This window comes from Pelophylax lessonae (genome assembly GCF_965119305.1).
Source record: "Pelophylax lessonae genome assembly, chromosome: 3".
NCBI lineage: Eukaryota > Metazoa > Chordata > Amphibia > Anura > Ranidae > Pelophylax > Pelophylax lessonae.
The window spans coordinates 381446085-381460397 of record NC_138770.1 but is presented as its reverse complement, the minus strand read 5'-3'; the positions used below and the strand labels follow the sequence as shown (position 1 = coordinate 381460397).

The 14313-nt window shown below is 44.8% G+C and overlaps 1 protein-coding gene across 1 annotated transcript in view; it reads left to right on the top strand.

Annotated features, from left to right (window-relative positions):
- USP45 (ubiquitin specific peptidase 45) overlaps window positions 1-14313 on the top strand; it is a 333185-nt gene that overhangs the window by 147714 nt on the left and 171158 nt on the right. The window contains exons 7-8 of the mRNA XM_082250245.1: window positions 301-393; window positions 10728-10858. Of these exons, the coding sequence (XP_082106371.1) occupies window positions 301-393; window positions 10728-10858 (224 nt within the window). The remainder of the gene's footprint in view (window positions 1-300; window positions 394-10727; window positions 10859-14313) is intronic.

Genomic DNA, 14313 nt, shown 5'->3' with positions numbered 1-14313 from the left:
GCATAGAATGCATTAAGATAAAAAAACCTTCTGCCTTTACAATCCCTTTTAAAGGCTAAGTTCACCTTGTACCCATATTTTAGGCTGTAGCCTAATCCTAAACCATGTTCCTTTTTTTGTGGAGTCTGCTTTTTAGGGACCTGTACAACTATAAGTTTAGGTATTTGTAGAAAACTGACTAGACTTCTTCAGTATAGCAAACCACACATTTCAGATGTTCTAAAAATTATTGAATTTTCATTGTGCTATTGTTGCTTCTGTTGAATAATATTTAATTTTGTGCCAATTTTCTATTTTTAGAACCTGACACATACACATTTGTTAACTGAAGCCTTAGCTGAATTGAGAGAGAGAAGTGCAAAACTGAAGATTTGCCTAACTGAAGAGGATTTGGTAGGCTGATTTACATATATTACACAACCAAAAAGAAGCGCAGTTGAAAAGCCCAGAGTCTGCCAGTGTCTGTGGGCACAGCTACTGGCCAAGGGGGCGCCGGCACTTTGCTAACATCCGCATAAGTAAAATGTTATTCCTGACAAAGAAATCAAAAGTCTTTCCAGATGTCCCTCACACTGATGTGTTTCACCCAAACAGGGCTTAGTCAGTGAAGTGATAGAAAGCAAAGGAAAAGCCCACTTATGCAGCTTCCATAAAATAACACCTATACATATTATTTAGTCAGTTGATGACACTGGACGTGCTGCATACAGGACATGTATAAAACGTCAGGTCTTCCTGCCATGCTGTTGCCCCCATTGACTGGCAGTTCCCTGCTCTTTAATTGAAAAAATAAAAGGCAGGAGTTGTTTTGTATGTACAGTACATCAGATCTAGAAACTGCTGCTGTGAAAAAAAGGCCATCTGAAAAAGAAAGATACAAAGTAACATTGCTATTTTTGTATGTACTCTGTCTTATTCCTCGGCTCAAAGGGATGAGCTTGAAAATGCAGATGTCAGTTGAAGCAACCTGACATGAAAAAAACATTTTTTTATTAATTTGTAAATAACTTTGTAATGCTTTGTACCAAAATCATAATAGTGTAATTTTAAACAGGATAAATTATAGAATAACATATTTTCTAAGGTAACACTATTTTTTTAAACTAAGACTGTTTAAAAAATAAAACAAAGTGTATTAGATTGGTTACTTTTTTTCTAATAATTCCATTAAAAAAACAAACAAATTTGCAAGACAATATTACTAAAAGAAAACCATGTTTGTACAAAAAAAAGCAAAAAAAAAAAAAAAAAAACGTACTACTTTGTTATCATAACCCCTTCATGCCTAAGGGTAAAACAAATGCCCAAGCCAAATTTTGCAACTTTGTGTGTTTGTGAAACCGTACATATCATCAAAACTACTTTGTGCATTTAGGTGGATTATACCTTTTTTTTTTTTTCCAGGACAAATTGGGCTTTCATTTGATGGTAAATGGTAATGGTTATCTCATGATTTTTTTTTTTTTATCATCAAAGGAAAATTGGCCCAAAATAGTAAAAAAAAAAAAAATATTTTTCTCTTTCTTTCATTGACGGACACAGCTCCTGATATTCATAACCATGGGGTTATACTGCCCCCTACAGGAGTAGGACATTAGACAGAAAAGAATTCTGGCTACACCCATGGGCAGTCCCAGGGGGTATACTCCATCTCTCTGATACAGCCACTCAGTTTTTTTCTGCCTAGTCAGGAGTAAGGACCTAGTTCCTGGCTGGGATCTTTGGTCCTGGCAAAATTTTTTCCTCCTGGATTTTTTCCTGTGAGATATACAATCAACTGACAGACTGGGCGATTGGCTGGATAATCTAGATCCAGTGGTCACCCCAGTCTGGCCAGCGAGTGCGCGCAGACCTCAGCTCCGCGCTAGGTCGGCCGCCACATAGCCCCACTCAATGGGGGCTGGCCTGCGAGTTAAACGCCTCGTGAGGTCGCATACGACCGGGTCTCGGTCCAAGTCACAGCGTTCCTCCTGGCAGACAGCCCCCCATTTCAATCAAGAGAGGTTCTGTCTGGAGCGGTGCCTGCCTGGTTTCTGGTATGGTGAGTGGCTGCCCCCCCTCTCCCCCTGGAGGGTTTTGGGCTGGACGTGGGCCCCTTCCTGGGACAGTTAGACCCCCGGGTTCCCCTCCTTCCTGCAGGCAACCCTCCCTTGCCAAGTCCCTCATCCTATCACTTTCCAAGGATGGGGCAGGGCGCTAAATGGCGATAGGGGCCGGGGATGCACCGCTGGTCACAGGATGATTGACTGTGTGGGGGAGATTGTACCTGGTGGGGGCTCCGGCCAGGGCCCCCTGTCCTGCCTGGATCTTTCATTGAGGCCTGGTCTCCCTCCTGGGTCCCTGTAAGCCTCGTGGGGCCACTATTTTTTGTTGTAGCCTGTGTGTTTCTATACACGGTGACCATGTTTGTGTAGTCCCGCGGCAACTGGTGTTACCATTGGAAATAGCGACGGCCATGACAGTGGAGCCCTGTGGGCGGCGATTTCAGCAGTGGAAGCCCCTCCTCATCCCCTGGTGCTGACTCCTGGATCATTTTACTTCCTGATCCCCGCACATGTAGTGCAGTTTCTCCTGGTGGCTGCAGGTGCCTGTTTCTGTTGGTGGTGAGTTTGGTGGGGTCTGCTCCCTCTCTGCTGGGGATCACTTGGTGCTTTGTGCCTGGCGACCAGGTGGTGCTGCCAGCGCAGTGGGAATTGTCCCTTAGCAGTGTTTTACACTTTTTTGTGGGGTCCTCCTGGTGACTCATAGAGTCTTTGGAACATGTTTTACCTCTTGATCCCCTCTCTAAGATTGCAGGGCCCTCCGGGTCCCAACCATCCATCCATGCACTGACAGCGGTCATGGAGTCCCTTGTGGCTAGGGTGGATGTGGCTTGTGGGCGACGGGCTAGCAAAAAGCGCCCCCTTCCTGGGTCCCTGTAGGCCTCCGCCTTCCCCTGCCTCATCTGTCTCATCAGATTTGGATTTGGCCGCTGCGGACGTCGGTCACCCTGCTGGGTCTGCAACCACGTGCCTGGAATCCTCTGATAGTGAGAATGAGTCCTCCACGTCTGCAACTCCGCATGAAAAGGGGCTGGTGGATGCACTGATTGTATCTGCGCGTGAGACCCTGAAGATAGAGGACGCACTGAAGCTGCGACGGAGATGCAGGTGCCCTTTGGCACTCACAAGCCATCCAAAGCAGCAAAGATGTTTCCTTTCCCTGCCTATTTTGACAGAATTGTCACTAAAGAGTGGGGACGACCAAGCTTTCCTGTGGGGTCCCTAAGCATTTTACTCCACCTATGAGGAGTCCCTTCTTAAGAAGTGGACTTCCACCGGTGGTGGACCCTCGGGTTTCCAGATTAACCACCTCCCACCCGGGCCATTGTAGATATACGGCCGGGTGGTAGTCTCGTCCTTCTGAATGGACGTTCCGGAACGTCCTTCAGAAGGAGAGAGATCGCGCCGCCGCGGGCACGCGCAGCGGCGCGATCTCGATGTGCCTGTGTCCCTCGGACACAGAGCAACATCATTCGGCAGGAGGGCCCTGTGATTGGCCCTCCTGATCACATGACGGCTGTGTCCAATCACAGCCGTCATGTAATGTAAATAGAGCCGTTGTAACGGCTTCGATCTCTTCTCCTCCTGACAGATCCTGAGGGATGATCGGTGCTGCTGCGGGGGTGATCAGTGAGTATTTCTAATTACTCACTGATCACAGGGGGGGTCTGTGCTGGTAATCAGAACATTGATTACCAGCGCAGCCCTGGGGGGGGGAGGGGTGCCACTAAGCCACCAGGGATGCCCACCCATGACCACCAGGGATGCCCACCATGGCCACCAGGGATGGCAAGCAGGGCTCAGAGAGCCCCCCAGTGCCCTCCCTATCAGTGTTGCCCACCAATGCCATCTATCAGTGCTGCCCACCAGTGCCGTTATTGCCCACCAGTGCTGCCTATCAGTGCCCATCAGTGCCCCCCATCAGTGCCGATCAGTGCCGATCATTGCTGCCCAACAGTGCCACCTATCAGTGCCCATCAGTGCCGCCAATCAGTGCCCATCAGTGCTGCCTACCAGTGTCCATCAGCGCTGCCTATCAGTGCCAACCAATGCTGCATATCAGTGCTATCTATCAGTGCTGCATATCAGTGCTACCTATCAGTGCCTATCAGTGCTGCATATCAGTGCCATCCCATCAGTGCCACCCCATCAGTGTCTCCTCATCAGTGCCTGTCAGTGCGGCATCATCAGTGCTCATCAGTGCAGGAAAAAACTTATCTATTCACAAAATTTTATAACCTAAACAAAAAAACTTTTTTTTTTTTTTTCAAACTTTTCAGTCTTTTTTTATTAGTGCACCAAAAAAGAAAAAACCTGACGGTGATCAAATACCACCAAAAGAAAGCTCTATTTGTGGGGAAAAAAATGACACAAATTTGGTTTAGGTACAGCGTTGCATGACCGCGCAATTGTCATTCAAATTGCAACAGCGCTAAAAGCTGAAAATTGGTCTGGGAAGGAAGGGGGTTTAAGTGCCCAGTATTGAGGTGGTTAAACAAGGCAACCATGATTCCGGTTGAAGAGTCCCCAGCCTTTAAGGATCCAGCTGACCGGAAGGCGGAGGCTGTGGCCCACACTATGTACATTCTGGCTGATTCGGCAATGAGGCCGGTATTCACCATTGCCCTTGTGTCGCCCTCTGTGGGCTAAGCTCCTACACCGTGACCTGGAGGGAGAACAGCTCCCCTCTGCCTTTACCAAGCTGTCAGACCAGCTGGTCCAGGGGCTGCAGTTTATCTGTGATGCCTCTTTGATTGTGGCTCCCCAAACGGCTCGCCTCTCTGTTTTGGCAGTGGTCCTTCTGTGTGTCTTTTGGCTCAAGTGCTGGTCTGCGGATCAGACTTCAAAAAAGGCCTTGACTGATCTTCCTTTTCAAGGAGATCTCCTGTTTCGAGCTACCCTGGATGACATCATAAAGGTCTCACATGGGGGGAAAGAGTACCTTTCTTCCACAGGCTACTAAGGGCAGGGAACCTCGTCATAGACATGGGCCTTCCTTCTCAGCTCATAAGAAGTTTTTTTTGTCCCTCAGGGTCGAAAGACCAGGGTTCGTAGCCTTTCAGTACCTCTTCTATAGGATCCAAATGAACTTGGTCTGGCAAGCCGAGAGTTGGCTTCTCCAGACCCGTGAACAAGGCCCCTTCTGCATGAAGGTACATCCTTACCCTTATCGGAGGTGGGGGGACATCTTGGCTGGTTCCGGACCCGTGGACTTCTCAGGTGCAAGACAAAGGGGGTCCACGAAATTTGTTCCGGCTGCAAGATCAAGTTTCGCTCTTCTCCCCCAGCAAGGTTTTTTCCTTCCAACTTGCGCCTGTCCCCAGACCGCTTACAGGGCCTCTTTGGGGCGGTACAAGACCTGTTACTTCAGGGGTAATTGTCTCGGTTCTGACTTCAGAACGTTTTCAGGGTTTTTACTCAAACCTGTTTACAGTTCCCAGGAAGGAAGGCAAAGTGCATCCAATCTTGGACCTCAAGGCGCTAAACTGCTTTGTGCGAGTACAGAAGTTTAGAATGGAGTCCATTCGAATGGTGGTGGCATCCCTGCGTCAGGGGGATTTCCTCGCCTCTATTGATATCAAGGATACCTTCACATTCCAATATGTGCCAGTCACCAGCGTTTTCTTTGCTTTGCTGTGGGAGATGAGCATTATCAGTTTGTGGCGTTACCCTTTGGTCTCGCATCTGTTCCTCGGGTCTTCACAAAACTGTTAGCCCCGGTGCTAGCTTTGCTACGCCAATGGGGGATCGCGCTGCTGGGCTACTTGGATGATCTCTTTCTGCGAGCGGAGTCTCCCTCTGCTCTGGTGGAGAACCTGGAGATCACAATACGAACTCTGTGGGAGTTCGGCTAGATTCTGAATTTTCAGAAGTCTGCTCTGGTTCCGTCCACAAAACTGGACTATCTGGGCCTGACTCTGGACTCGCCCTTAGCCAGAGTGCTCCTTCCTCTGGACAAACTCCAGAAATTGCAGGCTGCAATTCACCTCCTGCTGTCCAAAAAATAGTCATCCCTCCGGACTTGCATGCGGGTGTTGGGCCTGATGGTGTCTACCTTTTGAGGCGGTTCTGTTTGCACAGTTCATACGAGGTCCCTGCAAAGGGAAATTCTGACCAAATGGGGCAAGACTCCACAGTCTCTGGACAATCAGATCCAGCTGAGTCAGGGAATGAAGGAGTCCCTGATACAGTGGCTTCGTTCTCCGGTGCTTTGGATGGGAAAATCCTTCCTACCCTTGTATTGGAACACGGATGCCAGTCTGTCTGGCTGAGGAGGCGTTCATGGCAAGCATTCTGCTCTGGGGATCTGGACGCTGGAAGGGTCCAGACTCCCGATCAATATTTTGAAACTCAGCGATCAGATTGTGTCTGGATCATTGGACGGATCGTCTTCAGGGTTGTCTAGTGCGCATTCAATCGGCAGTGGCTTATGTCAGTCACAAAGGGGCAGAGTTGTAGAAGTACTAAAGTATTCAACATTTTTTGTACTTAAGTATTGCAAGTAGTTTTTTTTTTTTTACATTTTGCTACTCAAGTACTAAAAGTAAAAGTACCAGTAGTTTTGAAAAAAAATTGCTACTCAAGTACTGAAAGTAAAAGTACAAGTACTGTGTTATGTAGTTATTAAAGAAAGAAGTCGAAAGTTTGAACATCATTTTGTTTTTTATTATTTCAAATGCAGCTTTTATTTATACATACAGTAGCATTTATTTTTGTATGCGCTAATACACATGTTTTGAGCTTCATGAAACCTGCCATCTACTGTTCTGGCAGTGGTAATTTTTATAATTGTAACGAGTAACTATGCAGCACAAAAAAAAATATCGGAGTAGAAGTATTGCAATCATTGAAAAAATGTAGTGAAGTAAAAGTGGAAGTAGGAGAAAAAAATTCTACTCCAGGAAAGTACAGATACCGCCTTTCGGTACTTAAGTACAGTAGTGAAGTAGTTCTACTTAGTTACTATACGTCTCTGCCAAGGGGGCACAAGAAGTGTCCTGGCAGCTCTGGAGGTAGCCGACATTCTAAGGTGGCCAGAACGGTTCATCCAGCCCTCTCCGCCGTACGCATTTTCGGGGTGGAAAATTGGCAGGCGGGATTACCTCAGTCGGCAGACGTTGGACCATGGGGAGCGGTCCCTTCATTCGGAGGTGTTTCATCAGCTGTGTCTCCGGTGGGGCATTCCCGAGGTGGATCTGTTGGCGTCTCGGCTGAACAGAGAGGTGCAGAAGTTTGTGGCTCGGTCAAGGGATCCTCTGGCGGATGCCACAGACGCGCTGGTGGCCCTGTGGAGGCAGTATCCTCTGATTTACACCTCCCCCCCCCCCTCTCAAGCTTCTGCCAAGACTTCTACGCAGGATCGAGGCAGAAGGGATTCCGCTCATCTTAGTGGCTCCAGACTGGCCTCACCAAGCTTGATACACCAATCTGGTGTGGCTGGTTGCGGTTTTTCCTTGGACGCTTCCTCTCAGAGAGGATCTGTTGTCCCAAGGACCGATATTTTATCCTGCTTTACAGTCGCTGGCTTTGACAGCTTGGATGTTGAAAGCTAGGTGCTGAAGGAAAGAAGTTTATCTGAGTTGGTAATTCCTACACTGTTGAAATCTAGGAAATCTACCTCTAGGAAGATCTACCTGCGTACGTGGAAGACGTACATTGCGTGGTGTGAGTCTCTTGGGGTTCTTCCTCGCTCCTTCTCGATGGCTCGGATCTTTACCTTCCTTCAATGGGGGGTCAAACAGAAATTGGCCTCGAGTATCATCAAGGGCCAGGTGTCGGCTTTGGTGGTCTTCTTCCAACGACCTTTGGCCACACACTCCCTGGTGTGTACCTTTTTTCAGGGTCCGACATTTGATTCCTCCCGTGCGGGCTCCGTTGCCATCTTGGGATAATATTTTGGTGCTTTCAGCTCTACAGAAGCCTCCCTTTGAAAATATTTGGGAGATTTCCCTGCTTACGCTGTCCCAGAAGGTGGTCTTTTTAATGGTTATCACCTCTGCACGCAGGGTGTCAGAATTGGCGGCGTTATCCTGTCATTCACCTTACCTGGTGATTCACAGGGATAAGGTGGTTCTTCGCCCCTGTCCGTCGCTCCTTCCAAAGGTTGTCTCTGATTTTCATTTGAATGAAGACATTATGTTGCCCTTCCTATGTTCCAGGCCAAAACATCCGATGGAAATTTCCTTGCATACCTTGAATGTGGTCCGGGCAATTAGGGTGTACCTGGCAGCTACGGAGTCTTTCAGGAAGTCAGACTCTCTATTGTGCTCACGGATGGACTTCGAAAAGGGTTGTCTGCTTCCTCTGCGACCATTTTAAGATGGATCAGACAGACAGTGGTTCAGGCCTATTCCATCAGGGGTGTAAGGTTCCTCCTTTCCCTGTCAAGGCGCACTCTACTAGGGCGCTTAGTGCCTCCTGGGCTTTTCGTCATCAGGTGTCAGTGACGCAGGTTTGCAAGGCAGCCACCTGGTTGTCGGTGCACACTTTTACAAAGTCTTATAAAGTGGATGTGTTGGCATCTGCAGATGCTTCTTTTGGCTGCAAGGTTATGCAGGCTGCGGTTTAAGAGGACCATATCCTCTTAGCCTTGTTTAGCCTTGGGAATTTTTTTGTTGTTCCCACCCCTCGTTTAACACTGCTTTGGAACGTCCCAATGGTTATGAAGATCAAGAGCTGTGTCCGTTAATGAACGAAAGAGAAAATGGGATTTTTGACTTACTGTAAAATCCATTTCTCTGATGTTCATTGACGAACACAGCACCCACCGCTCTGTGGAGTTATAACTTCCCTAACACTGCTTGTAACAAAACTGAGTGGCTGTAGCAGAGAGAGGAAGTATACCCCCTGGGTCTGCCCATTGGTGTAGCCAGAATTATTTTCTGCCTAGTGTCCTACTCCTGTAGTGGACAGTATAACCCAATGGTCATGAATATCGGGAGCTGTTGTCGTCAATGAACATCAGAGAAATGGATTTTACGGTAAGTCAAAAATCCCATTTGTTTTTAAAATTTAGCTGTATGTCTCTTGCTACTACCATAACCTACCACCAAAGAACAACCTAAAAAATTCTCCTGCTCCTGACGATTGCAGCGATACCACATATGCGTATGTTAGTTGTTGTATGTACCTGTAGTAGTGCCCATTTATTTTTTTTATACTACCTAAAACACTCTGACACTAACTGACACTAATGCTAATTAAAAAAAAAAAAATCCTGTCCAAGAAATAAAGACCCTAAATTTGACCCTGACCTTGACCCAAACACTAACCCTGGCACTGACCTAGATCAAACCTTGATCTAAATATTTAAAAAAAAATCTTTTTTGTTTTTTTTTTTTTAATTATTAATATTATTTTCTACACATAATTTTTTTTCTTTCTATGCAAGGACAGAGAAAGATGCAATGTATTTCTCTCGTCCATTCACAGAAACCAAAAAAACATGAGTGGGCTTCACAGTGACTGATCACTGTGATAGCCAATCAGAGGCTATCACAGCAATCATGTGACCCGGAATTGTCATTCTGGGTTCTGATCATTAGACCCCCGTCTCTGTGCTGGGAGCATGCTGTGCGGTGCGCTTCAAGCACCAAGGGAGATACGCAAGTATGCAGCCCCTCGAAAAAAAGCCTAGTCCAGTGGAGCTGCATGTTGGTGTTATATCAATGCCAAGGGGTTAAATTAAAACAAAGTCATTGCCAAATAAACAGATCCATAGCAGATATGTAAAAATTGCTTTGGTACATAGCGGGCACAGGGGGCACCCTTGGACAGCAACATTGTCAGTCTGGGGGGGAAGGGAGTGTTGGCTAAAGGCATGTCCACGTCCAACATCACTCATGAGGATACATAGCTGTGTCTACTACAAACTCATGCCAAATAAACTCGCTGCAAAGACATGCCTATTAGTAATAAAGTACATGCAGTAGTAATATAACATAAAAATGTAAATATCAATATTTAAAAGCATAGTAGACTTCGGGTCTGGACAGACCTTTTTGCATTCTTTGTCCAGAATAAGCACTCCACTGTAGTGTTGTCCAGAATAACAAAGTTTTACTCATGCTGACGTCACTGGTGTGCAAACAATCTCTTTGCCTAAAACTTGCGTAATTGTATTTTTAGAGACTATCAGTACATTTTCAGAATTGAGATAAAAGATTCTGCCTTGATCAACATAGATGTGGTACTTGCATCCTGTAGTCTTGACTCCCAGAGCCAAGAACTGCAGTCTTTGAGTTTAACAGGTTGTTGAGTACTGGTGGCATGGGTTACTCATAAGCAATATCTTTGAGTCATGTTTTATTTGCATAGGGAAACAAAGGCCCATTGGGGCACCTGCATCAACAGCACTTGGGTCTCACTTTTTTGCTTACAAAGGTCTTGTTAGAAAAGGGAACCTTATATGTTATTACATAGGGGCTTGCTATGAACTGAGTCAACAATTAGTATAGCCTGAGTATCTCCTATAAATATTTCTAGGAAGATGGTTTGATTTTCACAATTATAATTTAAGATATATTTTAACTATACATTTATTTTCATGCATTTTGGTGTTTAAGAAGTATCACGAGAATAGGATTGTTGGTTTATAAAATCTTTGCTAATATTTATAACCTATTTGTATATAATTTAAAGTGATGATATTTGGGGTGATTGTGTTTTTATGCATCTTATTTGTAGGATCCTTTGGTGATCAGTCTTCCCAACCCTGGCCCACTTACCTCCGCAGTGGTCTTGTTCTTACACAGTATAAAAGAGGCAGGCAAGGAACCCGTGTCTCCTAAAATGCTCTTCAGCCAACTTTGCCAAAAGTAAGCAATGGCTTTTTCACTTGGCTTTTGGGGGTAAGCATATTTTAGTAACAGATGTAGTACGTTTCTTTAGTATAATACTATGACATTGCATATGTCAAAAGGTTGTGATTCTTTAGGACCTTTTGTTTAGTGAAGATTAAGATGTTTAGCGAAGATTAGGACAAGATTAAAGTGGTATTAAACCCAAAGCTGAAAATGTATTGTATTGCAGTATATCAATCATTAGATGTGGCGACTGCATTCGTTTTCTTTTTAAGGCTTTTTCCCTCTGTTTTCACCTGGTGGTCTGGCCAGTAATGCACCTCTTGTATTGGAGTGCCCCCACTCTGGATGAATGAGCACAGAGGGCACCCTTGGACAGTAACATGTCAGTCTGGGGGGAGGGAGTGTTAGCTGTACTAGCGGGTTTATATACTCTAAAAAACTGAAGCTGAACTCCAGCTAACACTGTATAGGCAGTTACAGAAAAACGTTTTTTTCCTTTTTAGGATGAAGGTTTTATATAAATAAAAGCTGGTCATTGTAAGCAGTGTAAGTAGTGTTAAATGGCTTGTCACTTCCCTGTAACTTAATACATCTGAAAAAGAAATGTGTTATTTTGAAAAACAACAGACTTTATGGATAGAGTACCAGGTGAAAATAGAAGAAAGAAAGCCTAAAAAAGAAAATAAAGCGAGCCATCACATCTAAAAAAAAAAAATGGTGAGCTGCAATATTATAAATGTTTGCCTTTGGATTTAATAACACTTTAAGTGCATGCCCTTTGATTCCAGCTGTGCAAGAGTTACCCAAACACCTTGCAAATATGTTTTGTGGCTTTTGGAGATTTCTTTTCACATTAAGGCCCCTTTCACACATGCGGATCTGAACGGATGCCCCATGCATCTCTATGGGACAGCGGATGTCAGCGGAGACATGTCCGCTGACATCCAATTCGATCCTGTCCATCAAATCCAGCCAGGAGAATACGGACAGGCGGTCCATTCTCATCCAATTGCCCCATAGAGGACAGCGGGGTTCTGACACCTCCGTCTCCGCACACGGAGCGGAGACATAGCTGTCATCCGCCTGCTCAGCGGGGATTGGCTGATCGACGGAACGGAGCCGCGTGAAAGGGGCCGAACAGTCAGCTTCTGGGCTTATTTGCTAGGCCAGCCAGTTCTAGACAAATTAGCATTTGTTTGAAACACTTCTAGACTTTTTTTTTTTCCTTACAATGGAATGATTGATTTCAGATCATTTTGCGATAATTACCTGCCAGACACATTCTTTGTGATGTTTTTAGAGAGCTCTATTGATTTTTTTCATGATGCCACCACACGTCAATAGCAAAGAGAACACCAGACCCTAGATGCTTTAGTTTTAAATAAGACAGGATCCATCTATCGAAGGAGGTTGTAATCATTTGCATCTTATCTGGAACACCAGATACTAGTTTTAAGGATTTGAAGCGGTGGTAAACATAGGGACTTAGTTTTTCCATATGAAAAAAATTCATTTTTGTTCATTTAGATTAGGGGCCTCCAAACTTTCTAAGCAAAGGGCCATTTTATTGTTCTTCAGACTTTAGGGGGGCCACACTGTGACCAGTGTAAAATCCCCTGGCATCAGTGGGCATTAACAACATCCCATAATTTGTTTGAATGGAAGGCATAATGCCTGATTTTTGCTGTCATTGGGAACAATGGTGTCAGTTGGTGGAATTGTGCCCTAGGGGACAGATAAAGGCAAACCAAGTGCCACATGCAGCCCCCACTGGTCCCCACTGGAGACCACTGATTTAGATCATAAAAAAGGAACACAATGCCAATTGTATATGTCATTTGTTTAAGTATTTCACCTTTATTTTGTGTAAGCATTGTCTCAATCAAGATCTAATGTTTTCTTGTTCAAAGATGTTGAAAAGTTCAACAACATCCATGGGGTGTACTTACGTTTTCACATGACTGTATGGGATTACCATAGCTGTTTGTCCTTTCCTGGCATTTTTTTTTCTCCAACACACCTGTTGTAACAGTGCAGTCATGCAGAGGTATCACCCTATTTTCTTCTAGTAAAAGCAACCAGTGTGTTTTATGTATGCAATAGAACACTCTTGTAAATAGGAGAACTGTGGTAAAAGATTTGTTTCTCTATATCTACTTCTGATGGTGGACATTTCAACTGAATTACCAGAGTGTATAATTGTCGCAGAGCTCTTACGCAGTTTGTATACTGAGTTCATTTAGCTTGTAAGACCTATTTTATTATTTCAACAAAACTGGGCAGAAGATGGCTAATCACTTAATCACCAACCTAATTATGTGCTCTGCTGGCTCACAGATGTGGTTCTTCCTGATAGAGTGGGACGTTTTGTTCTCTTAAGAGCTTATGCTGCCAAGCAATAGCGCTTTATTGGTGCTTGTTTCGTTCAGGTCAAGTGAAACTAGAGATGGCTCATGAGGAAAATGGCAGAAGCTAATAAATGCTCTTTTCTGGTGTGCTTCCCAAAAAATATTGTTTTGCTTGAAAAAATTAGTTTTTCTATAGCCTTTTAGATTAAAGTGTCTAAAAACCGCTTTAATATAAAGCAAACCTATAGAAGTTAGTATGAACACTTAGAGTTCTGTATCAGACATACTATAAGTACTGTAAGATTTACCCTTTGCTACATGCTCAGTGTTCCTACCCCTGAAATGTGATTTATTCTTTGATTTTACTTTGCTGTACCAAAGCAGTTTGCTGCTTCTTCTAGTGTTTTGGTACATGTTAATCCCTAGTTACGTACTCCGCTTTCTTGAGGCTGTGCTTAAGGGCATGGTAAAAATTGTGATAGCCAAGTTTTGCTTTTGACTTAACAAAAAAGTATTGTTAGACCCCTTTCACACAGGCGCTCCGTATGTCCGTATATCACCCCATCCGTTTGCAGGTGATATACGGACATAATGCATATCAGTGGGATTGCGGATGTCAGCGGATGACCATCCGCTGACATCCTATTTGCGTCCTTTCAGTTCTGTTCCATTTTTTGGATTTTCACAAGGTCAAGGAGAGACAGTTCCCGCTGCAGTCGGCATAACCGGGTATGGGAAATACATGAACTTCCCCTGGAAGAATCCAGGAGGGGTTCAGGTATAAAATTAAAGTCTCCACCCATCACGAGGTACCCTTCTCGAAACTCCAAAACTACCGGAATCAATTGCTGTAAGAAAGATATATGATCTGAGTTAGGCAGATAGACATTTAATAAAGTTACCGTTGTCTGACCAACCCTTCCCTTAATCAACAAAAATCTTCCACCTGGGTCTATCAGCTCCTCTTTAAACACCCAGGGCAAAAATTTAGATATGAGAATACTCACTCCTTTTGATTTGGGTATTGGTGAGGGAGCATGATACACCCAGGGGAAATCCCTATTGTATAGCCTGGGGATGGCATCTTTCCGAAAATACGTTTCCTGTAAAAATGCCATA